This window comes from Engraulis encrasicolus, unplaced genomic scaffold, assembly GCF_034702125.1.
Source record: "Engraulis encrasicolus isolate BLACKSEA-1 unplaced genomic scaffold, IST_EnEncr_1.0 scaffold_59_np1212, whole genome shotgun sequence".
Lineage (NCBI taxonomy): Eukaryota > Metazoa > Chordata > Actinopteri > Clupeiformes > Engraulidae > Engraulis > Engraulis encrasicolus.
This window is the reverse complement of record NW_026945917.1, coordinates 453984-479886: the sequence shown is the minus strand read 5'-3', so window position 1 is coordinate 479886 and position 25903 is coordinate 453984. Positions and strand designations below refer to the sequence as shown.

General features: G+C 40.6%; 1 protein-coding gene across 1 annotated transcript; it reads right to left on the bottom strand.

Annotated features, from left to right (window-relative positions):
• On the bottom strand, positions 1 to 24676 carry LOC134444577 (protein NLRC3-like). The gene is made up of 9 exons (XM_063193844.1): positions 24600 to 24676; positions 24312 to 24392; positions 17488 to 17568; positions 17200 to 17280; positions 13317 to 13389; positions 8779 to 8974; positions 3851 to 5678; positions 3548 to 3721; positions 1 to 599 (listed from the first exon to the last, which is right to left on the bottom strand). Exons 1-9 carry the CDS (start codon positions 24650 to 24652, stop codon positions 401 to 403), a joined length of 2766 nt encoding a protein of 921 aa, XP_063049914.1. The 5' UTR covers positions 24653 to 24676; the 3' UTR covers positions 1 to 400.
• Between the last annotated feature and the right edge of the window lie 1227 nt (positions 24677 to 25903).

Genomic DNA, 25903 nt, shown 5'->3' with positions numbered 1-25903 from the left:
TGTATAATAACTGTAGACTTTTCCAAGTTAACATGTTCTTAAACATCCTGTCAATGATTTAGACTGTGCTTAATCCCTTTGCACAGAGACTTTGTTGTCACTTTTCCTGTCAAAAAAATGTTATGAGCTGATCAGTTACATAAAACTCATGGCAATGTTGCTATGATGCAGTTGAGCTGAACAGCCTGTCGGTGGACCCATCTGAAAGCTACTACATGCTTCACATGCTGTACAAGGGGAAAAATATTCACACCACACACACACAGCATTATTAGACATTTTTAAATAATTGGATGAGAAATATGAGAACTAGTTAAGTGACAATGGCTAACAAAAGATAAATATTAACTGAGACTTCACCAATGGCATCACTGCTATTCAGGAACCATTATTTAGTACACTAAGTGTGAAATGCTCTTTCTTGCCTCAGACTCTTGAGTTTACAGGCAGGATCCTGCAGTAAATCAGTGAGGAGCTTCAGTTCAGCATGTCGAGGGTCATTTCCTCTCAGGTCCAGCTCCTCCAGGTGTGAAGGGTTTGATTTGAGAGCTGTGGCCAGAGCAGCATATCCCTTTCCTTTTATGCTGCAGTCTGACAGTCTGGAAAGATGACAAACATGTTCATACTGAGCTCCTCTCAAACTCTACTTGTCCCTATAGCCAACTAATAACATTGCAATTCTAACAGAATAGAGAGACAACAAAGGCCTATTGTCTAATGTTGTTTATTATTACCAGCGATTCTAAGAATATTCTCTTCTCTCTGTTATTATATTATCAGACTGCAGTGGAAACTAGGTCTAAAGAGACAATGAGAGTATTGACATGAAATTTGAGATTTAATCTAATTTACCTTCCTGTAGTAAATAACCATTTGCCAAGCCATGCGATAGATAACTATCGGGGCTGCAAATTGTCTGCAAAACATTCTGATTACTGGACTTCTCTCTAAACCCACATCTACTGGGGCCACCAAAGACATTATGAATATCGACATCAATACCATTTCATGTACATTTGCTGGATGCTCTCTGTTTTAAAACATCCAATAAAAAAAGGGTTTCATTCAGGCACATGTGAACAGGTGAAATGGTCTGGATCTCAACCTTAACAACTATAGCTTGTCCATGTGAATTGTGCAGATGTATACATGTAACAGTGCTGTATCTATAGTACATATGGGCTCGAGAATTTACTTTGCTTATTTTAGTATATGAGTTTAACATGATGATAGGCTAATTTAGTTTGGCAAGTAGGTTTGCAGGTACTTCAAAAATAATAATGCAATAGGCAAAGCTTGCACTAAATGCTGAATTCTACAAAATATGCAGGAACTTGAAATGATTTTAGAAAATGTTCCACTAAACATTTAAAGGTGCACTGTGTAACATTTTTAGTAGTTTATTTCCACAATTAATTCTGCTCATTCACAGATGTTACCTTTTCCATGAATACATACCACCACAATCAAATTCCAATATATTCATTATGGCTGTGAGAACTGGACTTTTATGGAAAGAGGGAAACACTCTACATACTGTGGTCATACTAATAACTATTAGGTGGTGCCACGTAGCAGGATATTTTTTTAGCTGGGTATTTTTTGTCCTGTTTAGGTGTAAACGCAACATGTGGATAAAAATAAATCCTCCATTGTAACAAATGCGTTTTTTTCCCTGCTTTTTATACGTGGATTTTAAATATCTTCTATGTGGAAACGGAAGGTCAAAACCAATGCAAAACTAATGCAACCAGGAGAAAAAAAATATCCACATATAAAAATATCCAGCTACGTGGAAACAGCACCTTAGTTTATTACTTTGTAAATATTAATGAAAACGTCACATTTGGCAATAGGCAGCATAGTTTAGTTGCAATATCTAATCTGACTACCATTTGACACAGCACACCTTTAAATACTGGACAGGTACAGTTCCCCACAATTAGAATATCATGAAGTAGGCCTACTTGAATGTTTTTGTCACTCGTACAAGAAAGTGAAACCTATATGCACTATGAACTTAAAGTTATTTGGAAACACGTCAAGTTTTCACTTCATGCCACTAAATGATTGGCTCACAGATAACGATCAAAATCAAACCAATCACAAAAATCTCCACTTGAAACATATTGCATCACAGGTACAGCATGCTGAGGTGGGTCTACAAATGTTTTCTAAAAAATGGGCTGTTACCATGAGACAAGGTGGTGAAATCAGCCTCCATAAATGATGTCAGCAACAAAGGATGTTTTAAAATATATTTCTGAATGATTTTCAACGTTGTTTACAATTGTATATGCCACTTTCTATGGATATTTATAAGTTTCATACGTTTAGGGAAAAATATTGCATTTTTCATTTTCCTGTAGACTATGATATACACTACCGGTCAAAAGTTTGGGGTCACCACACTTTCCTCCCACAATGCTTCTTTCTGACAGTTAAGCTTATTCCTTTTCAATTTCAGTTCTAGTATAAAATCAGTGTATAGAGTTATTGTTCCCTGAAATTAATGCATGCAACAAATAAGCAATTTGATATTGGAAAAAGTAACTGTTGAATGGATTTACTTGTATAGACAATGCATAGAATAGACCAAAATGTATCACTAACTTTTGACTAAACAAAGTGTACCTTTACTAAGGCAGTGTCTAGTCTGGTGTACTAATCAAAGTTTAGACTCCGTTGGCATTAATAATAGCCAGTCGCGACTCTACAGATTCATTCCCGGGATGAGATGAGGTCCAGAATTGCCCATGAGCTCTATGAGCCCCATGCATGCAAAAGTTGATGTCTGCTCCTGTCAGTCCATACAATGCCGGATGATATACACATCATTTGAAAGAGGAGAATCTACACTTTCCAACGATGTATGGCACTGGCTTGCACACTAAAACATCGCTGAGACAATGGATCGTGCATTCATAAGTAGGTTCATTCTGATGGCTAGAAAATCATGCAGATACTTTGACTTGAATTTGTGAACGAGATGACAACTCAACAAATATCATACACCTACTATTGGAAAGGGCAGACACTGAGCTTTCCAATAGTTCCATGCATTCTCTGATAAACCAAAGATATGTCTGTAGAAAAATGGACTAAAACACTCTTTCTATGTAATAAATGGGTGAAAAAGCTTGGTTAGATTTCACTCTTCTGTCCAGTTTAAACAATTTTATGGGTAATCAAACCTTTTTTCACCTGTGGCTGTTCAGTACTTTCCGTTATTCAATTTCAAGCTATTTAAAAGATGTTTGCGACTTGAATTGCAAACAAATAACTGGAAAAATGAAGGCCAAACTTTTGAACGGTAGTGTACATTGTAATACCATTCATTGACATACTGTATACAGTATGTAATGGAAGCAGTGACTGTCTTGAGTTTTTATGAATAATGTTTACACAGTCAAGGAACTTTAAAGAATATACACAAAATACGGTATTGTTAAGCAGTGTTCAACAAAATGCATATTCATCTGGATTATATGTCAAGAAATTAAGACGTGTGTTTTAATATTAAGTATAAAATGTGAAAACGTCTCACTTCAGGGTCTCCAGTGAACATCTCAGGTTCTTCAGGCCACTACACAGTTTCTTGATCCCAGCATCTCCAATGCAGTTGCCACTGAGATCCAGTTTTCTGAGATTTGATGATTGTTTGCCGAGGATGGAGGCTAGTGTTGTGCAGCTCTGTGCAGTGAGCCCACAGCTATCAACCCTGACGGGGGAAACAGCAACCAATGGCTATAAGCCCCAATAAAAAAGGATGTACTGCATAGTAGTGCCATGCCAAATTAAATTAACATAATGATTTGTTAAACCAGTCAGTTGACCACTTTGTACTTACAGAGTTGTGTGGGATTCCTCTACTACTGGCGTCAACCTCAGGAGAGCTTCATCAGATCTGACGTACTTCTTCAAGTCAAACACGTCCAGATTCTGGTCTGATGTCAGCAGCACAAACACTAGAGCTGACCACTGGCCAGGTGAGAGCTGGGCTTCAGACAGTGTTCCTGCACGCAGGTATCTCTGGATGTCCTCCACTAAGGAGTGGTCATTGAGTTCATTCAGGCAGTGGAAGAGGTTAATCATTCTTTCTGAGGAGGAAACATCCAGTATCTTCTCCTTAATGTACCTGATTGTTTTGTCATTGTCCATCTGCCATTTCTTCAGTTGGCCTTGATGGCCAGCTTGGCCAAGAGCTGCCCTGATCTTCTCCATAATGCCCATCTGTCCTCTATTGATCAGACCATGCAGGAGAGACTGGTTTGACTCCATAGAGAGGCCAAGAAGGAAACGGAGGAAAAGGTCAAAGCGTCCATCTTCAAAAGCAAAAGCTTTGTCCACAGCACTCTTATGCAAGGTGAACATGGAGTCTGCCGTTTGAGGGGCTGTTGATATTATGTCTTTCCTTCCAAATGCCATCTTCAGAAATGCATACAGAGCGGCAAGATACTCCTGGATACTGAGATGCACAAAGGAGAACACTGTCCCAAGAAAGATCCCAGATTCTTCGCGGAAGATCTGGTTGCATACTCCTGAGTACACTGCTGCTTCTTTGAAATCAATGCCACACTCCCTGAGGTCGTCTTCATAAAATATTAGATTTCCCTTCTCTAACTGTTTGTAGGCTAGCTTTCCCAGATTTAGGATCAGCTCATGATTCAATTGTAGATCAAGGCCATGCACATTGTCAAATTTGGTGTTTTTCTGTCTGGTTTGAAAAACAAGGAAATATGTGTACATTTCCGTCAAAGTCTTTGGAATCTGTGTGTGTCCTAAGGGACAAATCATCTCAAGAACAGTAGCAGCAATCCAACAGAACACAGGCATGTAGCACATAATGTTGAGGCTCCTTGTTGATTTAATGTGGGAAACTATTCTGCTTCTAAGACTCTCATCATTGATCCTCTTCCTGAAGTACTCTTCCTTTTGGAAGTCATTGAAGCCTTGCACTTCTGTCACCAGGTCAACGTGCTCATGAGGAATTTGACTGGCTGCCGCTGGTCGAGAGGTTATCCAGATGAGAGCAGAGGGGAAGAGATTACCCTTGATGAGATTTGTCAAGAGTACATCCATTGATTGGACAACTTTTGTGTCACTCAAACTTTCAGTTGTCTGAAAGTTTAGTTGGAGTCGACACTCATCCAGACCATCAAAGACAAACAACACTTTGAATTTATGCTGGATGTCAATGGTTAGCTGTTTAAGCTCTGGGAAGAAGCAGTAAAGAAGATCCATCAAAGAGAATGTCTTGTGTCTCATGAGGTTGAGCTCCCTAAAGCACAGTGGGAAGATGAAATGGATCTCTTTGTTGTCATTTCCCTCAGCCCAATCCAGGATGTACTTGTGCACAGAGATGGTTTTGCCAATGCCAGCCACACCCTTTGTGAGAACTCTTCTGTTTGGTTTGTCCTGACCAGGTGAGTGTTTAAAGATGTCAGCAATCTTGATTGGTTTGTCCTGTTCAGCTACACTCTTGGACTTGGATTCAATCTGCCTGACCTCATGCTCCTCATTTACATTCCCACTTCCTCCCTCTGTGATGTAGAGGTCTGTGTAGATCTTTTGTAGCAGAACAGAGCTTCCATGTTTGGCTATTCCTTCAAACACATTCTGGTACTTCTTCTTGAGATTTCTTTTCAGGTTATTCAGACAAGTCAAGTTCGACTCATCTATTTAAAAACAAAAAAAGGAAACACAAAAGTTGTTTTTTCAGACGAGAAAAAGTAATAAATAATGACATGAAATGAAAAACAATTGTTACACTGCAACTGAATGATTTGACAGCTACTTATTGTCATTGTCAACAATAACAACCAGAGATGGCAACCTGCCCCTTTTCCAAGGCCAACACTAGATGTACATGTACATGATTGAAGAGAAAGTGTAGCATAGACATGCACAGTATACTTCTCTGGTGTATGGTACTCTCACCATGGGACAGACAGACAGACTGACACATCAAGAAAGGCCCACAGACAGGGATTTGCCATATTTTATATTATTCAATATTTTGTATTTTACTTCACCAAACACTCAAAGAATGCTATGCTCAAAAGATGCTCTATGCCGAGGGTCACGCAACAGTCTGCGCGGACTCTGAGACGATTCTGTATCTGTTGTGATATTTTTGTGGCTTTTATTCTGACAGACAAGTCATGCCTATTTACAGTGTGTGCTGTTTCTGAGACAAACTTCAGTCATTTGAGCCAATCAAATCTTAAATTAATCACTGGCACTGCCTCTCATTTGCTACGTTGCTGAATCTGACCACCAGCACATTGAGGGGCGCCGGCGACGATCAGAGAAGATTGAATCATCTCGCAAGTAAACTGAAGCAGCGCTAACACAGCAATACAGCCCCATGCCTTCGATTGGCAATAAAATAACTTCAGTGGTCGCTGCCATGGTGCCTGAAAGGCAGAGCTGGAGGCCAGGCAGTTCTGGCCTGAAGCAGTTTCATCCTGAAAGCTTTTCCACACCACCTTTTAGTTTTAGTCTCTCCATCACTTGTGTCTCAAATTTGCGTGCGTAATGCAGGGTAGGGGTGGGGCCGCAATGAATTATTAAGTCCGACTCAGATGCACCAATGGGACACCCCCTCCCTCTAGCCCCTTTATGTGTGGGCTGATGTCATTGGAGGAGGGCCGTCGGCGGTCAGCACGAAATTGTGGGCCGCCAGTCACATTTTTTTTAAACATGAATAACAATTATTTTCAAAAACCGACATCACTGGCCCTCTAGGGGCGTCGGCCCACCGGGATTTTGCCCGGTTTGCCAGATTGCCAGTCCAGCCCTGTATTAGACGTAAGATTTTGTTTATTTGTACTTTCACTTAAGATAATCAGGTGCAAAAAGATAAGCAGGGGCAAAAAGCTTTGTAAATATGTCTAGTTTGTAGAGCTTAAAATATAATTTAAAAAGGTAATTTAAAAAGGTTTCACTTTAGCTTAACAGGCGCAAAAAGCTTTGTAAAGAGTTTGTAGCCATTAAAACATAATTTAAATGGAAATTGTCCATTGTACATATTACCTAGACAACAGTTTTTGTACAAGACCTTGTGTTTTCACTTTAAATAAGCAAGCGCAAAAAGCTTTGTACATAGTTTATAGATGTTATGTTTTGGCACTTTCAAAAACTTTGCAAAGCTTTTGTTGTACTTTAATAGATCATCCAGAAAAATTAACCTGAATGACAGAGTATTTATAGGTGTTTTGATATCAGGGGGCATGGTTCCACTACTATGGGTTTCGTCTACGTAATATGTAAAATGCACAATTTTCTTTTAAATTATCTTCTAAAATCTATAAACTATAAACAAAGCTTTTTGCAACTGCTTATTTAAAGTGAGAACACAGATACACAAACAAAATCGTACATCTAATATGCAGACTTGTTACGAATTGAAATTCACAATAATACATTGAAATTCACATTAATGCCATATTATGAACACTAGGTGGTGGTGTTCTATGTATTGTCAATGGGTGGTGTAGATTAAATTAAAAGAAATTCAAGGTAATAACAAAATGGGAACACTAGATGGTGCTGTATATTTATCAGTATGTGTCTATTCCCGGCACCTGTTGTGCTGCTTCCACCACCACCTAGTGTTCGTATTATGGCATTACTTTGAATTTAAATTCAGAATTTCGTACAAGCCTGCTAGTATGTACAATATGGACAATTCCTTTTTAAAATGATCTGTGAAACACTTGCGTGTAGAGCAATTGGGTAAATAAATAAGTTGCCCAGTGTTAAAAAGTATTTATAAATGTCTTGTTAATAATTCGTTAATATGTTGTAATTGCTTTGTAAGGAGCTTTTTAAATTATTTATAATACTATTTACATATTATTTCTCCATAATATACAAACATTTTGTAAATGTCTTTTTCATAATTAGTTCATTATTTCTTAAGTGTTACTAATACTTTAAAATTGCTTTGTAAGCAGCTTTATGAATAATTTATAATAGTATTGACATATTTATTTACAATTTACAAACATTTGTAAATGTCTTGCTCATTATGAGCTCATTATTAAGTGCTACTAATACTTAATAAGTGATTCATAAGCACCTGTTATTCTTAAGTGTTACCAAAAGGAGAGGGGATTTAAGTCATCAAGAAAACTGTAAAGGGTGGTGAAAGATTGAAAAGGTTGCTACAGAGAGAAACGTTTTGGATCTGGAACTTTAGAAGAAATAGATTATAGACCTTTTTTGTTATAGCGTGTTCAATTGTTTTAACCACTGCTACTGTATCTAACAAAATTAATTTGTACTTTTGAATGTTTCATCTACTGGATCTGCATCTTTTGTATTTTTATGTGTATTATGTTTGTTTTCTAAGATCTTAGCTACACTCAAGTTGGTGATGGGGTAGGTATCATTAATTATGGACAACTAAGTAACCAACAGGTGTGCTGTTGGTGCATACAAAGGACTTCACTGTTTTCATTCTCACTATGCCCTGAAGAAGGCCTGACTGCCGCTACGCTTCGGCAATTTTAAAAAGTCCTCACTGGACATGTCATTAAAATAAAGACATTTTAACTGTCTTTTTTGGAGTGCCTTGGTGCAGAAAGGGTTTTTTTTTTCAACAAACTTTGGACACGTACCGTGAACCATAGAGCACCCACCAGAACGTTTTCTTTAAAGGGACTGAGCACGCCTCTGACTTGCAACAACTACTATCACATTGTATAGCATAAATGTATTGTAATGCACCCTTAACGGTACCCCTATGCGGGAAGAAGAAAGAATTCTTACTTTCATGCAATTCGTCAGCAAGATCCTGGAGCTCCATCTTACGGAGGAAGTGCAGTGTCATCTGGAGAACTCCTTCCCTGGCATCACTCTCATCCTCTGATATCTTCTCAAAGGTTTCATGATAGGCTGGACTAAGAATCTGCTTATATCTCTGCAGCTCTTTCTTCACAAAAGTGATGATCTTCTCCTCGAGCACCTATTGCAAACATCACATATGCAAGTTTAGTAAATTTACAATAATTATAATTTCCCAGGTGCAACTGACAAATACTGTATATTTTATTTCAACATTTCATTGCCAACACACCCTCTTCAAAGCAAGACACTTAATTTATAGTAAATGTGAGAAAGACGCTTCATCTCACTTGACAGGATAGCGTTACGGTGGGATGTCAAAGTGGAAGACAGCGTCAGAGTTGAAATTACTTTTGTAGAAAAATATAGCACTTTTATTTTAGACCTACATACCAAACAAAAGTGTGCGAGGGCAACAAACCAAAACTACAGATACTTTAAACGGCAAAACAGAAATCAAAATACTACAGCAGCACACCTCGATAGGCTTAAGATGACAGGACCCTGCTTTCACAGGTACACAGCAGTTCCCAAAATACAAAGTCAACTCACAGCAGCTGCTTCCAGCTCTCTCTCAAGACACAGAGAGCCACGGGTTATTATCAACCCAACACCGTGTAAATCATTACCAATTATCCAATGACTTCACGTTTTCACTAATTGGTCCAGAGGACCTCACATCATCTTCAGCTGCACATAGTTAAACTCAAAGTGAACCAAAATGACAATCAGTTGCCCAAGCACAGATCACAAAACAATTCACACATTTTACAAACATAAACACCCCGCAAAATCAAACATTCAGTCCGCACTCAAAATCCCCCACTTCCCAAAGTCATTCGCTGGAATGCCACTGTAGCGGCGCGCGTCCCGCACAGAGACCAAACGAACATTGTTCCTGCTACGAGCCCTTGGCCTTGAGCTCGCACTTGCAGCAAACCGTTGTTGCCAGGTTGGGGATTGGTGTGTGTGTGTGTGTGTGTGTGTGTGTGTGTGTGTGTGTGTGTGTGTGTGTGTGTGTGTGTGTGTGTGTGTGTGTGTGTGTGTGTGTGTGTGTGTGTGTGTGTGTGTGTGTGTGTGTGTGTGTGTAAAGCGCTTCTCATGCCTGTCCATTTTCCGTGGTAATCAGTTCATCAAACACAGGCAATGAGTCTTTAAAATAATGGCTTATCGGTGAGAAGGGGGAGCCTTCTCACAGTAAACTAAAGCCGCACTCTGCCGTTTCCATGGTGTCCGTGGCATACAAGTCGCAAGATCTACACTATGTGAATGTTGTTTGACTCACTATGTCAGGGCTATTCAATTGGCGGCCCGCGGGCCAGATCCGGCCCGGACGCGGCCCAGATGCGGCCCAGATCCGGCGGCCAGCCGCAAGAGTAAAAACGCCATTGGGGAGTCTCCAGAACAAATTAACATTTTAAACCCTCGCGGAAAGCAGTTAGTTTGTCTCCCTCTCTAACAGTTAGTCTAGTCTCTAATAGTTTTGCAGTCTCAATATGCCAATTTGTGGACTATGCCTACAACAAATAGTATATTTTCAATAAGGCTGCGTCGTTGGAAGAGGTGCCGTTGCGCAACACGCAGTGTGCAGCACACGCTCGTGTGCCAATGCTGCATTGTGCGAGGTGCCTGCGTTTGAGATGTGTTACTGTTGCATTAGGTATGTGCTTCTTGTGGAAGAGTTGTCGACTGAAAAAAATGAGCAACTGTAGTCATGGAGCGTCTTACAACGGAGATATGAAGTTTGACAACACAGTTCATGCAACACGGAGACGAGGCGGCATCTAGAAGTTATGTTCTTAAAATAAATGAAATCTACAAAGTCTGACAAAACGACACGTCAGCGCTGATGAACATTTCACACTGTGCATTTGAACTGTGCACGTAGCCTAAATGTCCGTATCCACCTGAAAGAAAGAAGTGTGTGACCATCAAGTAGGCAGGGAACGCAGACGAGACCATCGGGCATGTGGAGAGGGAGAAGACGTTTAAGTAGCCTATTTTATTACAGCTGAATTGGAAGGTGTGGATGACAATTGCAGCATTGACTGGTTTTAAGTGAAGCTGCAACCGGCGGGTTATGCTCTCTTTTGAGCCTCAACGTAGTTAGTCAAAGCAGTTAGTTTTGATTTTTGTTCCATTCTAGGTCTGCGCTATCCTTAGGGGCAGCGACAGGACAGGAGTAGCGACAGGAGTAAACTAGACTTGTCTGATGTTTTGTAGCCACACAGACTCGGCGACAATGAAAACGAAACAAATATTTATGTCGCGTGCATTTTTGATCTTACTACCAGCCACCGTGGTAGTTTGGAAGAAGTGGATCAACGCTTGAGAGGGGGGAAATATTTGAGGCGCATTCAGAACGCAGATTCTTTGACTTGTTGACTCACTTCAACGCTCCTTCAACAACGTGTGTCTGGCAGTAGGCTAGTGTTCTATGGCTACAGAAATATGGTCACTCATGCCCGTAACGTCCGTTCCAATTTAGGATGTGGTCACTAATGAATGATTTCAAGATCACTTGCCATTTATGAGGTCAGATAACATTAGTCATTGAACTGTGCAATACTGCAATATATTGTGTCCACCATATTACAATACAGATTTGTGCTAATTGTATTGCACAGAGTAATTTTTAAACTATTATTATTACCTTTATTTAAATAGGAAGATCCCATTGAGTTACCTCTTTTTCCAGGGAGTGTATGATAGTCACCCCTGCAGATTATTGCAGTAGGCCTAAGTGCTGTAGCACTGCAGTTTTGATTTTGCATGGACAACAAATTATTCTCTTTTTTTGTGAATCTCTGTCCTGATTGTAGGATTGAACATTCAATGTTAAGATTAAAGCTAGCTTTTAAAAATCTAGAAAAAGTTATTTTACCACCTATAGCCCAGTGACCGGCGGCGGCCGCTGACATGTGCGGCCCACCTTCACCTCTTGGTTTCAAAATGTGGCCCACTTGAAAAACTAATTGAATAGCCCTGCACTATGTGAATGTTTAACTCCCATCGTGATGTGAATGTTTTTCAGCCCAGAGTACTAACAGAGTCAATACAAATGCAATATGTCTCCTGAAGCATGTAAAGTCTGTTTTTCTTACGAGAGCCTTTTTCCCACAAAGCTTGTTTGACCACATCAGCCAGAATTTACGATTGAATTCGGACCATAAAAGTGGCCTGGAGAGTCTCCGCTCACCTTCTAGTCACAGATTTAAACACTAGCCAACTCGGGACAGTTTTCTTTTTTTGGTTTAGTCAGGGACCAAGAGTCATTGTTTGCAAAAGTAAAAAGATGGTTTGTGCCAGATTATAGCTAATACTGTACAGCTAATTTCCATCTGCAGTCCCTGGGCAAGTAGAGCACAATTAAAATACAGTTCATATACAGATAAGAACATCCATAGGCGCATACTGTACAGTACATTCATGCCCCCCACCCCCAACCACCACGCACCCACACACCCACAATTAAACATGGCATATAGTTATGGATTGTGAGATGTTACAATACCATATGATTAGGGCTGACATTTTTGTCACACTCCTTGAGAAGGCCTGCTAATCAGTAATACTTTTTAGGTCACTGGGTGGACAGTTTTGGTTGCCCTGAATGAGAAGGCTGATTGAGCAAATGCAGTGCATCAGTTTGGAGGCTACAATCTCCCCTACTGGTGGATCTTGTGGTTCTGCTTCTGTTCAGAGCAGGGTTGAGCAAATGTTTTTAGAGGTGGAGGTGCTGTATTGTGAATGTAATAAAATGAAAAAAGGAAAAACCGCAACACCGATGCTCCCATTTACTTCATTTTAATGTGACGTTTCGGGCCACCCCGGCCCTTCCTCAGACATGAGGAAGGGCCGGGGTGGCCCGAAACGTCACATTAAAATGAAGTAAATGGGAGCATCGGTGTTGCGGTTTTTCCTTTTTTCATTTTATGAATTTAACGTCTTTTGAGCAGGCATGGATGTGCGTGAGATTGGACTTTGTATTGTGAATGTCATGCATTAGCCGTAGATCAGAAAATCGTATATTTTCAAGGCTGATCGTGTTATACTTGTCCAGTATGGGATTTTAATTTTGATTTTAAATGCAGTTTGCAGTTTCACCACCACCAATCCTTCTTTGAAAATACATTTTGTTGCCTTCATTACTTTCAATTTCAAAAAACGTATTAAAAGTAGTAGATCACAAACATCCATGATTTGAAAAGGGCAATTTAGGTACATTTGTGTTTCATTACCGACAGACAGATATCTCTAAAAAGAAAAGATAAGAGTGATGATATGAATGTGAATTCACATTCTCCAAGCTTGCCATTCTCCAAGCCTGCTTGGACAGCATATCATGAACCATCTACTGTCTATGGTTCAAAACATACTATTTAAGCCATATCGCCCCATTCCTACTGCTGTAATGTTGGAGTGGTAGACTGAAGGCAGATAGCAGCTCCAAAATCCCTCACCTCAAAAATATGATGAAGACCCCCTTGCTTGTCTTGATCGCTGGTGTCCTGTTCACATCGCATCTCTTGTTCCCTGATAATAAAGAGAGAGAGAGAGAGAGAGAGAGAGAGAGAGAGAGAGAGAGAGAGAGAGAGAGAGAGAGAGAGAGAGAGAGCGCGAGAGAGAGAGAGAGAGAGAGAGAGAGAGAGAGAGAGAGAGAACGTTAAATATGCCTTGAGCTGAATGTATGTAAGAGTGAGCTATGTTAATATATGTGTAATGATGTGTGTAATGTCTTGTGTGTATTCCCCCTGGGATTAATACATGATACTCTATATTCTACTATGAATATGGGTGGGACTATGTTGATGTTTCTACTACCCACCGTGCCATGTTAGGGGGTTCATCTTTAGACCAATCACTCCTCATAGATAGAGCAGATGAATGAATGAATGAATGAATGAATGAATGAATGAATGAATGAATGAATGAATGAATCAATCAATCAATCAATCAATCAATCAATCAATCAATCAATCAATCAATCAATCAATCAATCAATCAATCAATCAATCAATCAATCAATATGAATAAATATAGTAAGTAAGTAAGTAAGTAAGTTTTATTTCTAAAGCACATTTAAAACAGTACAAAACTGACCAAAGTGCTGCACAGAGGCTGGTTAGAATAAAAATAGCAAGATAAATAAAGAAAGTAAAGCATATTAGTAGCACATAGCATTTCAATATAAAGGAAATAAAACATCTGCATACAGTGTACAGTTGCAGCACTGGCAGCATTGACAATATAAGACACATAAAAGGAGCTTAGAAAACTTTGAGTACATAAAGTGATACAAATGAAGGGGAAGGGGAAGTTAAAACTATAGGGTTCAGGGCTAAAAGTATACATTTGGTGCAATAAAAACAACAAAAATTAAGGAAACTAAAATCTAAGAATCAAAAGCCAATGTATATAAATAGGTTTTAAGTCTAGATTTAAAAGCAGACGTCGTGGGAGCAGATCTAATATCGGGAGGTAAACTGTTCCAGAGGCGTGGAGCTGCAATTTCAAATGCACGATATATAAATATAAATATTAGATGTGGGCATAGAATTCTTTTTTTACATCTAGATTAATCTCACGGTAATTATGAAAGTAATCTAGAATAATCTGTATAATTCATATTCATTCAGATGCAGCAGAATAATGACTAAAGCCGGGCATACACTGTGCGATTTTTTCAGTCGTGGGTATTAAGCTCCTGTTCACACTGCACAAGGAAATTTCGCAATGTAAAAGTTCATATCTCGCGACTCACGTCCTGACACTATACGAGCCGACAGTCGGCTGCGAGCAGAATATTCTGACTGTGTGACACGACTCAAGTATTTCCCGGACTGCAGAGGAGGGAACATGCGTACCTGAGGTAGAGACAAGGACGCACTCAAGAACGGATCGCACGGCCCTATTAACTTGTGCATGTGTAGTGTTAAATCGGGTCGTAGCACTGCTTTAACTGTGCGATTTAGTCAAGAGGGATTTCAAACAGTTTTGATTTCCTTGCGACCCTGCGATTACACGATCGTGAGGCAAAATCGCTTGTCGTTACTCCATGTACACTGCACGATGTGAGATTCACGATTGACCTGCGATTGAGCAAGAAATCGACCCGACTCCCGAAAAATGGTGTGAGTGCCAAATCGTGGCAAAATCGGGTTAAAAGTCGCACAGTGTAAGCCCAGCTTAAAAGTAAATCTGAGTTTCTTAAGACAGATGGCACATTAGACCAGAGCTCATGCTTTATTCCAAAATGCATCTCCGCTTGAAAAAAGTTGTCATGTTGATACCTGGTGATGAAAAACAAAGTTAACTGCAAGATTTGTTAAGTGTATCGAATATGCTAGGAATCATTAACAGTCATAAGAAGCTGAAATTTAAAAATGTACAGGAAAATAGGGCCTACAGATAAATCTATCAAACATGTAGGCTATTTAAACGATTAAGCATTTCTAATGGGCTGAGAGAGAGACAGAGAGACAGACAGGGAGAGGGAATCTGTCATTGCTGAGGCCCTTCCGTGGAGAAACGGTAGGGCACTCATCTACCATGCGGCTGACCCAGGTTTGATTCCCTGCCCGGGTCCTTTGCTGGCCCTTCTCCGTCTCTTTCTCCCCACACGCTTACTGTAACCACTGTCCTATCATAAATAAAGTCAAAAAGACCAAAACAAAAAAACAAAAGGGCGGTGGCTCCTTTAAGACGAAGGCAGAGAAGTGCCCACAGCAGAGCCAGAGATATTATAGACAGAGTAGAGATACGTCATTCTAGTTCTTTTCCAGTATCCACTTTATGCTGGCTGAACGCCCCTTTAGGAGAACTTCGGTTAGAGGCCTTCGGAGTCCTGAGGTTGAGAATAAATGGAGTCCCCTTAGTGCTGTATATGGCAGTAGCGCACTTCTTGTGCAAATACCTCGAAAATAGAAGGAGGGGACAACGCCCCCTTATGAGACCCAACTTGAGCACACTCTTTTACATTGGGTGGGCGTGTTTTGATTCCTCTTTATTCATCCAACCTCTTTGCTTATATTCCTGCTCTGGCACACAGAATATCTAACGATTTGAACTAAACCTAACTGTGTTCTCAGTCAGAATGCCAGAGGAGTCACAACACAACTTAATTTTGATGCTTTTTTATTTTGTGAACAACACACTTCGCTTGCGCTTCTTCAGGTTCACTTTCACACTCGAATACCTCCCACAGGTGATATAGGTGATTACCGGGTCACATAACCTCACCAGGATACCGTGACAGATCACAATAACATTTCAAATAGGCCTTCAAATTCTGAGTGCCATCATTAAGCCCCTTTTCATTGGCAGACTCTCTGGCCATATGAGATTTAATATAACAAATGCTCTTCACTAGCACCTGGAAACTGGCTGTGCATAGGAGCTTCAGATCTAAATTAATTCAGTTTGTCATGTTTGTATCAACCTCGACAACCGTGTAATTACACGTTTACCGTCTGCATTAGCATGACACTGCGTCGCAAATGCGTGATTGCAACACAAACATTTAACGACAGTAGACATTGACAGTTTGAGTTTGCCAGTCTTCAAAATGCATATCACACAGAATGTTTTGCAACTATGGCACAGGCAAGATTTCGGGAACAGGACTGTTTGTGTTCCATGCAGTGCGTGAGGAAATGTATGTCGGGCTCATACTCACACACAATACTGCTTCACCTCAAACAATAACATCTCTCTTGTCTACCACTTATGAAAAAGCACTCAAAACAACACCTACCACGGCAGAGAGATTAATGTTTAGGCCTACAAACAGCATGCATCGTTCATATGGTAGGTCTACTAGGGCAACAGACGGAGAGGAGAAGCGACTAGAGGACAGTCTGAAATCTTCTGTCAAATCAATACTATGGTGACATTGGCCCAATCTCAATTCACCCCTTACCCCTACCCCTTACCCCTTCAAACGGAGTCTGCCTGGCCGAACCCCTCATTTTTGAGGGCTACAAAGTCCTTCCCCTTACCTCTACCCCTCTGCCTTAACGACTATTGGGATGCCCCTACCCCTACAGGGAGGGGTAAGGGGTAGGGCCAAGGGGTGAATTGAGATTGGGTCATTATATGCAAACTCTCAACCCAACTTTGAGAATAGATTAATGTGCGGTATTTTCTTTACCGCGAAATAAGAGTTACAGTCACATTATTGCAGCGTGTCAACGCCGATAACAGCCCACCACTAATAAATATAATATCTAATATGTTTAGCTATAGCCCTGTAACCTTTTGATCACAGTCTAGTTATAGGGAACTATTTGATTGCAATTGTGTGTGTACTAAACCAAGTTGAGTGTTGATGTTTCTACTGCCCACCTTCTCTCTGCTGTCATGCGAGGGGGCGCATCTTTTGACTGATCACTCCTCATGGATGGAGCTCTGGACACACCAGTGTCTCTGGACAGATAGACAAACAGAGAAACAGATAATTTAAAAAATCATCATATTATATTATGAATAAATGATTTAATGTTCATAAAATGAATATAAAACCTAATATGTTTTTGTTATATAAGCTTTTGGTTTTAGGCTACTTAAAGGGGACTATTTGTTTGTGACTGTGTGCACTACACCAGGGTGTGTGTTGATGTTTCTACTGCCCACCTTCTCTCTTCTGCCATGCGAGGGGGCGCATCTTTAGACCGATCACTCCTCATGGATGGAGCGCTGGACACACCAGAGTCTCTGGACAGACAGACAAACAGAGAAAGACAGAGAACAAATAAATAATAAATAATAAATCCATATTACATTAGCAATAAATGATCTAATATTTTATTGATAAAATACTCCATACTGTATACCGTACAATCTGGTAAGCAATGTTTTAGGCACTACTGTATATGTAGCGGCCATATGTCTTGTCATGTGTTGTTTGTAATGACTTTTAATTTGGCGATCACCGCGGGGTGTCACGTGAGTGAATTATAGCAATTGGTCTTAGTATTTAGGCACCTGTGCACCTGCTCACTGGTAGGGAGAGGGGTAGGCATGGGAGAGCACAATTTTTGTTGACCGCATGATCGATAGAACCATTTGCTTTTTTAACCCTATTCAGACTGGGCTTTTTTGGCATTCCTGGGCCTGGGGGGGGGGGCTCTTTTGACCCCCCCCTCATAACTCATGAACGGAATACGGTATGACCACCAAACTTTGGGGAGATGATCTACATATGGACATCTATGAATGACATAATTTTTGTGCCATTATCTGGTATTTTGACGTCATTATGACATCATCTGTTTATAATACCCAAAATCTCGCCATAATGTATTTTCCATCAAATTTAGGTAATGCACTTAAATTTTAATGATTATATGCTTCAGACCACTTTAATGCTCACAAAGCTGTCTGATGCTAATGGAAATAACAAAAAAATATGAAAAAGGAACAATAATGAGACTTAGATCAGTGATTTTCGGTCAGACATACCTGTCAGAAAACCGTTGCCATGGCAACGGCAAAAATGATAAACATAATCTTTTGGTACTAAACTGTAGCCAACTAAATGTTAGGAAAAGTCACCAAGTTTCGTAGTCATAGTTTAAGTCGTTAAGGAATTATACTACATCAAAGTTGGTGCGGGCACTTTTAGCCCCCCCCCAGTCTGGATAGGGTTAACGCACTTTGGCACTTTAACTCGCACCAGTAGCACACTGCATGGTGGCGGTTTTAGAATGCGTTTTTAACCTTTGTACTGAACTGGATAAACTTGAATAAAGGACAACGAAGGAAGAGAAGTGTTTGCGCGTCAGCTTTTAAACTCCCAATCCAACCTCTCGGCGGCAAAATTGTTCTTTAGCCCCCACATTTTGTCAACAAAAAAGTTAAGTTTTTAGAAGCCCGACAAGTTTGCCTTGCTCACGCTACCTGGATTACGCGATCGTCACAGTTGATTGGAAACAGCTGTGGAGTCATGGACCACAACTTCAACCACAGACAGCCAAGCAACTCAACCGGTAGGCCTATTTAATCCACTTTACGCTGTGTATTGGAAAACGCAGTCGAGGATTCGGCTTCCATTGGGGAAGACGGCCGCTTATGTTTGCTGCGTGATGTTGGATGCGCTGCTGAAGTTGTATGTCATGTTTGGAAACGTAAATGAGCTACGTGCTTGAAACGTGAAATTGTGAAATTGTGAAGTTTGAAGCTTGTTGAGGCTTGCTACACGGCAAACGCTGAATTGAACAGTGCAAGATGAGTGAAAAAGGTGAACTTGATAACCAAGATGTTGACTGTCGTCCTAAACGTGACGCAAAACCAACTGAAAAGGCATTGTTACTAAAAATAGAAACACTGCAAAAGGATCGAAAAACAAACGTTAATAAAATCAAAGATTTAATTCCCTCCATGAAAGAGCTTTTGAAAATAAATGAAAATGCCACACTTGTGAAGACAAAGTTGGAAACATTAAACCTATTGTACAACAATGCTGTTTCGTTGCACGATTCATTAACCCCTTTGTTGCCACCTGACGTGAAGGAAAATCAAGACGAATGGTTTGCAAGTATTAAAAGCTACACAAGTGCTTTCAAAGATGACGTCACAAAATGGTTGACTGAATGTGAAACAAAGGTTAACTCAGTTGAAATTACTCCTGTGAGTGAACAAAGTGATGAACAAAATGGTGCTCCTCAAAGTCAAATGCAGAATGAACCAGAGAAGGAAACTGAAATGTCTGCGGAGCTACAGGATGAAGTGCAACCCTCTGACAGCATATCCAATGTGTCAACCAGGCCATCTTCGTCATTATCCAGTACCTCTAAAGCCCGTGTCAAGGCCCAGGCCAAATTGGCAGCGCTACAGGCAAGACAAGAGAGGATGCAGGAGAAACATGACTTGGAAGAGGAAGAGGAGCGGATCAGGAGACGGAAGGAGAAATTGCTCATGCATGAGGAGATTGCAGCTCACATGGCTAAATTGAATGTGCTTAATTCTGCCAGTGTGACCAGTAGGCATTCCTCTAAACGCTCAAAGGCCAAGGAATCACATGTCAGCAAGCCTAAAGTGAATACACTCAATGCCAATGCAGCTTCTTTCCTTCTCAGACCAACCGCACAAATAACAAGGCCGACAGGCGGACAACAGATGCGTCCCTCTATGCCAGTTCCAACCTCCCCCCCCCAAAAACGCCCCGCTGGCCTCCTCCTAACCTGTCAACGCCCACCCCCCTCTGAGGCCCATGGAAACTCCAAATAATGTGGCAGGCAGCGAAATGACGAGACAAAGCTTTATATTTTGCAGTTTAGACTATAATAAGGCCAGCATGCTTGGATTTGGAAAAGAAGCATCTAATTTCAAGTGGCTACATTACAAAGTACCAGATATTATTAGTACTAGGTTATTTATCAACCTTTAGTAGGCTATCACGCCATTTCAGCGTCATGTGCATGTGGGAAAGAAACTAAACATCGCCAAATAGCCTAATAAATAAATAAAACCGTTTGGGTGAATCATGCGCTATGGGTTCACCCTTTGGATGCATTGTGCACTTAATTTTCAATGCCAGCTTTTTACCGTCAAGGCACAAAGCAGTGAGCTTCAGTGGCAGAGTTTACCAAATTCATACGACTGCAAACCAATTACGAAGCAAAAGACGCGTTCTGTCCCGTGCTCTCTCTGAGCGCAAGGGAAAGCACCTGTGGGGTCCACGCCCCCGCCAGCAGAAAACGACTCTCCCTTGCAATATGCCCGAGAACATCAGTAACACAGCGTATGTGAAATGCAAATGGCCCATCTGTCTACTCGTTCGATAACACTGACTACTCACTGAAACGTAGTGGCAGAATGTTTGCAAACTCACGTTTAGAGGAAGAGCTGTAGCGCTGCTGGTCGCCTGTCAACTTATTACGGTTCCATGTCGTGGAGCGTTATGCAATGCAAACGCCCCTCTATCCGAGCACAAACATCTGTGTGAAATACTGCCTGCCGACTTCTAAATCGTTAATTTCCATTCTGATGAACCAAAATAGCTGCACAACGCGACACTATCAGCCGAAGTGTAGGCCTATCACAAGACCGTGAACATTAAGTGACACTCACAGTGGTGTTGGTGTGCTGTGGAGAAGGAACGAAGTTGCCTACCACTGTCCAAACGCAAAACAATGCCGAAAATTGAATGCACCCCTCAGTTGTCTCACAATGCAATCAGCTTAGCCTTGCCGGTTTGGTAACATATCATATTTTGACACGCTCCAGGCCAAAATGCCTCTCTGCCTCCGCCTTGTGGACACAGGAAGGAACAATTGAAGGAATGCGTTTCAGACAGCGTTTCAGACAAGGAATGCGTTTCAGACAAGGAATGCGTTTCAGACGGACGGACGGACGGACAGCGGACGGACAGACCCTCTTATAGAGATGCTGGGACGCATCTAAAGAAGCCTTTGCAAATGCCTATAACATCAGTGGCGACCCAGCTGTAAAGCCTAAAGTCAGAGGAGCCCACCGTTTCAGCTTTAGACAGTGACCAGTTCTGTCAACTTCCACATGCTTACACACAACAAATAATGCCAGTCAGAAGCCACATCCCAAGTCAAAGTGACATTGAAAAATGGCCTCATCTACAAGACGTTCAGTTGCCAGAACTTGATTCTGAGGTAGAATTGTTGATCGGTACCAACGTGCCAAAGGCCATGGAACCCCTAGAAGTGATCCCTAGTGTTGATGATGGACCGTTTGCCATCAAATCGCTTCTTGGGTGGACTGTTACAGGACCACTAGGTGGCGACTGTGATGAGTTTGCTGCAACAGTCAACAGAATATCTGTGGTGAATCTGGATGAGCTTTGGCAGCAGCAGTTCCAGACTGATTTCCTAGAATGCAACAACGACGAACAACCTGGAATGTCAAGAGAAGATCTTCCATTGAAAAACAGTCAAGTGAGAATGCCAAATGGGAAGGTTGAAGAGCAGCATGCCTTGGGGAAATGTGCTGAAGACGATGCACAACATTTCCAGTCAACAGAATATCTGTGGTGAATCTGGATGAGCTTTGGCAGCAGCAGTTCCAGACTGATTTCCTAGAATGCAAGGTTCACTTTCACATTCGAATACCTCCCACAGGTGATATAGGTGATTACCGGGTCACATAACCTCACCAGGATACCGTGACAGATCACAATAACATTTCAAATAGGCCTTCAAATTCTGAGTGCCATCATTAAGCCCCTTTTCATTGGCAGACTCTCTGGCCATATGAGATTTAATATAACAAATGCTCTTCACTAGCACCTGGAAACTGGCTGTGCATAGGAGCTTCAGATCTAAATGAATTCAGTTTGTCACGTTTGTATCAACCTCGACAACCGTGTAATTACACGTTTACCGTCTGCATTAGCATGACACTGCGTCGCAAATGCGTGATTGCAACACAAACATTTAACGACAGTAGACATTGACAGTTTGAGTTTGCCAGTCTTCAAAATGCATATCACACAGAATGTTTTGCAACTATGGCACAGGCAAGATTTCGGGAACAGGACTGTTTGTGTTCCATGCAGTGCGTGAGGAAATGTACAAAGCGGATTCCAAAAAAGTTGGGACACTTGGTATTTTGTGAATAAAATCAAAATGCTGGCATTTTCAAAACATTCAATATGTCAATAAGGTAGAGCATTGTGTATAGACAACATATCAGTTGTTAAAGCCAAGCAGAATGATTTTTTGGGGTAATTATGTGATCATTTAAAATTTCACCCTTGCAACAAATTCCAAAAAAGTTGGGACAGGGCCAATAAAATGCTTTTTATGTTGGATAAGACTAAACACAACACAAGGGAGGAGACTTAACATTTAAATACTTTGACTGATGACATGATTTTATTTAAAAAATAGATATTTTGATATGCGAGACATGATTTCAGCAGCTCAACTGATAGGTGTGTCCTTCGACTTGTTTACCTTCTTGTTATGCTTAATATGTGGCATATCCTGACTGCAAGAAAACAATTGTGTCACCTGTTTACTCTTATGATGGAACCACACTGTTGGAACATAGTAGAGATTGAAATTTGCCATCATTGTGGAGCAATATCTAAAGGCTGTGCTCCAAAATATAATGCCTTGGTAGCTATGTATGCTGTTTAAAGTCTGAATATATCATTTAGCCCTCATTTGAATGCTCTAGACGAGTAAGAAGACCATAACCAAGGCATCTCTGCACCCCTTTACGGTCATATATGCTGTCTTTCAGACTGACCACTAAATCAAGCTGAAGTATTCATTTTCTTCATAACCTGGAGGGTGCATGACTCCATGATTTTAAGAAAGAATGAAATATTTTCCATTCTGTAATCAGAGGACAGTTTCACATGTCTCCTATGTCTATCTAGAATGAGCTTTGACACTTGCAACACTGTTTAATGTCTGCATCATGTGCCTTAATCAAGTGTTGTGTTTATGGTCATTTTTTCAACAGCTGTCATTGTTGGAGTGTCATAGTTTGCTAATTGACGATGGGTATGTCATGATCTCATAACTCGTGCAATGATTTTACAGAACTCTACATTACAGAAATAGGCCTTATATGCCTGCAATTTTGATAATTCAATCTTTCTGTGTAATACATCAGTAATTAGTCCCTCAAAATCTTCGCTACTGAGTGCCACAACCTCTCTGTGGTGGTATTTTATTTGTGCATTTATGTTGGCAGTCAATATAGTTCCTTTCAAAATATTCCTCCTTGTGTTATTTTCAGAATTATCCAACTATTACAACATTTTTTGGCCCTGTCCCAACTTTTTTGAGATTTGTTGCATGGGTCAAATTCTTAATGACCACATATTTCCCTCAAAACAATGCTTTTGCCTCATTTGAACTGTTCCTATGTTGACCTTGTGCCATTGTGCATCTTATGCATGGATTGAATGTTTTGAAAATGCCAGCATTTTTATTTTATTCACAAAATACCAAGTGTCCCAACTTTTTTGGAATCCGCTTTGTATGTCGGGCTCATACTCACACACAATACTGCTTCACCTCAAACAATAACATCTCTCTTGTCTACCACTTATGAAAAAGCACTCAAAACAACACCTACCACGGCAGAGAGATGAATGTTTAGGCCTAGGCTACAGCATGCATCGTTCATATGGTAGGTCTAATAAGGCGACAGACGGAGAGGAGAAGCAACTGGAGGACAGTCTGAAATCTTCTGTCAAACCAACACTATGGTGACATTATATGCAAACTCTCAACCCAACTTTGAGAATAGATTAATGTGCGGTATTTTCTTTATCGCCCAATAAGAGTTACAGTCACATTATCGCAGCGTGTCAACGCCGACAACAGCCCACCACTAATAAATATAATATCTAATATGTTTAGCTATAGGCCTATAACCTTTTGATCACAGTCTAGTTATAGGGAACTATTTGATTGCAATTGTGTGTGTCCTAAACTAAGTTGAGTGTTGTTGTTTCTACTGCCCACCTTCTCTCTGCTGCCATGCGAGGGGGCGCATCTTTTGACTGATCACTCCTCATGGATGGAGCTCTGGACACACCAGTGTCTCTGGACAGATAGACAAACAGAGAAACAGATAATTTAAAAAATCATCATATTATATTATGAATAAATGATTTAATGTTCATAAAATGAATATAAAACCTAATATGTTTTTGTTATATAAGCTTTTGGTTTTAGGCTACTTAAAGGGGACTATTTGTTTGTGACTGTGTGCACTACACCAGGGTGTGTGTTGATGTTTCTACTGCCCACCTTCTCTCTTCTGCCATGCGAGGGGGCTCATCTTTAGACCGATCACTCCTCATGGATGGTGCTCTGGACACACCAGAGTCTCTGGACAGACAAAAAGAGAAAGACAGAGAACAAATAAATAATAACTCCATATTACATGTTCAATAAATTATCTAATATTCTACTGATAAAATACTACATATACCGTACAATCTGGTAAGCAATGTTTTAGGCACTACTGTATATGTAGCGGCCATATGCCTTGTCATGTGTTGTTTGTAATGACTTTTAATTTGGCGATCACCGCGGGGTGTCACGTGAGTGAATTGTAGCAATTGGTCTTAGTATTTAGGCACCTGTGCACCTGCTCACTGGTAGGGAGAGGGGTAGGCATGGGAGAGCACAATTTTTGTTGACCGCATGATCGATAGAAACATTTGCTCTTTTAACGCACTTTGGCACTTTAACTCGCACCAGTAGCACACTGCATGGTGGCGGTTTTAGTATGCGTTTTTAACCTTTGTACTGAACTGGATAAACTTGAATAAAGGACAACGAAGGAAGAGAAGTGTTTGCGCGTCAGCTTTTAAAACTCCCAACCCAACCTCTCTGCGGCACCATTGGATTTTAGCCGCCACATTTTGTCAACAAAAAAGTGTAGTTTTTATAGAAGCCCGACAAGTTTGCCTTGCTCACGTTACCTGGATTACGCACATGGAAGACGATTGTCACAGTTGATTGGAAACAGCTGTGGAGTCATGGACCACAACTTCAACCACAGACAGCCAAGCAACTCAACCGGTAGGCCTATTTAATCCACTTTACGCTGTGTATTGCAAAACGCAGTCGAGGATTCGGCTTCCATTGGGGAAGACGGCCGCTTATGTTTGCTGCGTGATGTTGGATGCGCTGCTGAAGTTGTATGTCATGTTTGGAAACGTAAATGAGCTACGTCCTTGAAACGTGAAGGCTTCTTGTGAAATTGTGAAGTTTGAAGCTTGTTGAGGCAAACGCTGAATTGAACAGTGCAAGATGAGTGAAAAAGGTGAACTTGATAACCAAGATGTTGACTGTCGTCCTAAACGTGACACAAAACCAACTGAAAAGGCATTGTTACTAAAAATAGAAATACTGCAAAAGGATCGAAAAACAAACGTTAAGAAAATCAAAGATTTAATTCCCTCCATGAAAGGGCTTTTGAAAATAAATGAAAATGCCACACTTGTGAAGACAAAGTTGGAAACATTAAACCTATTGTACAACAATGCTGTTTCGTTGCACGATTCATTAACCCCTTTGTTGCCACAAGAAGTGAAAGAAATTCA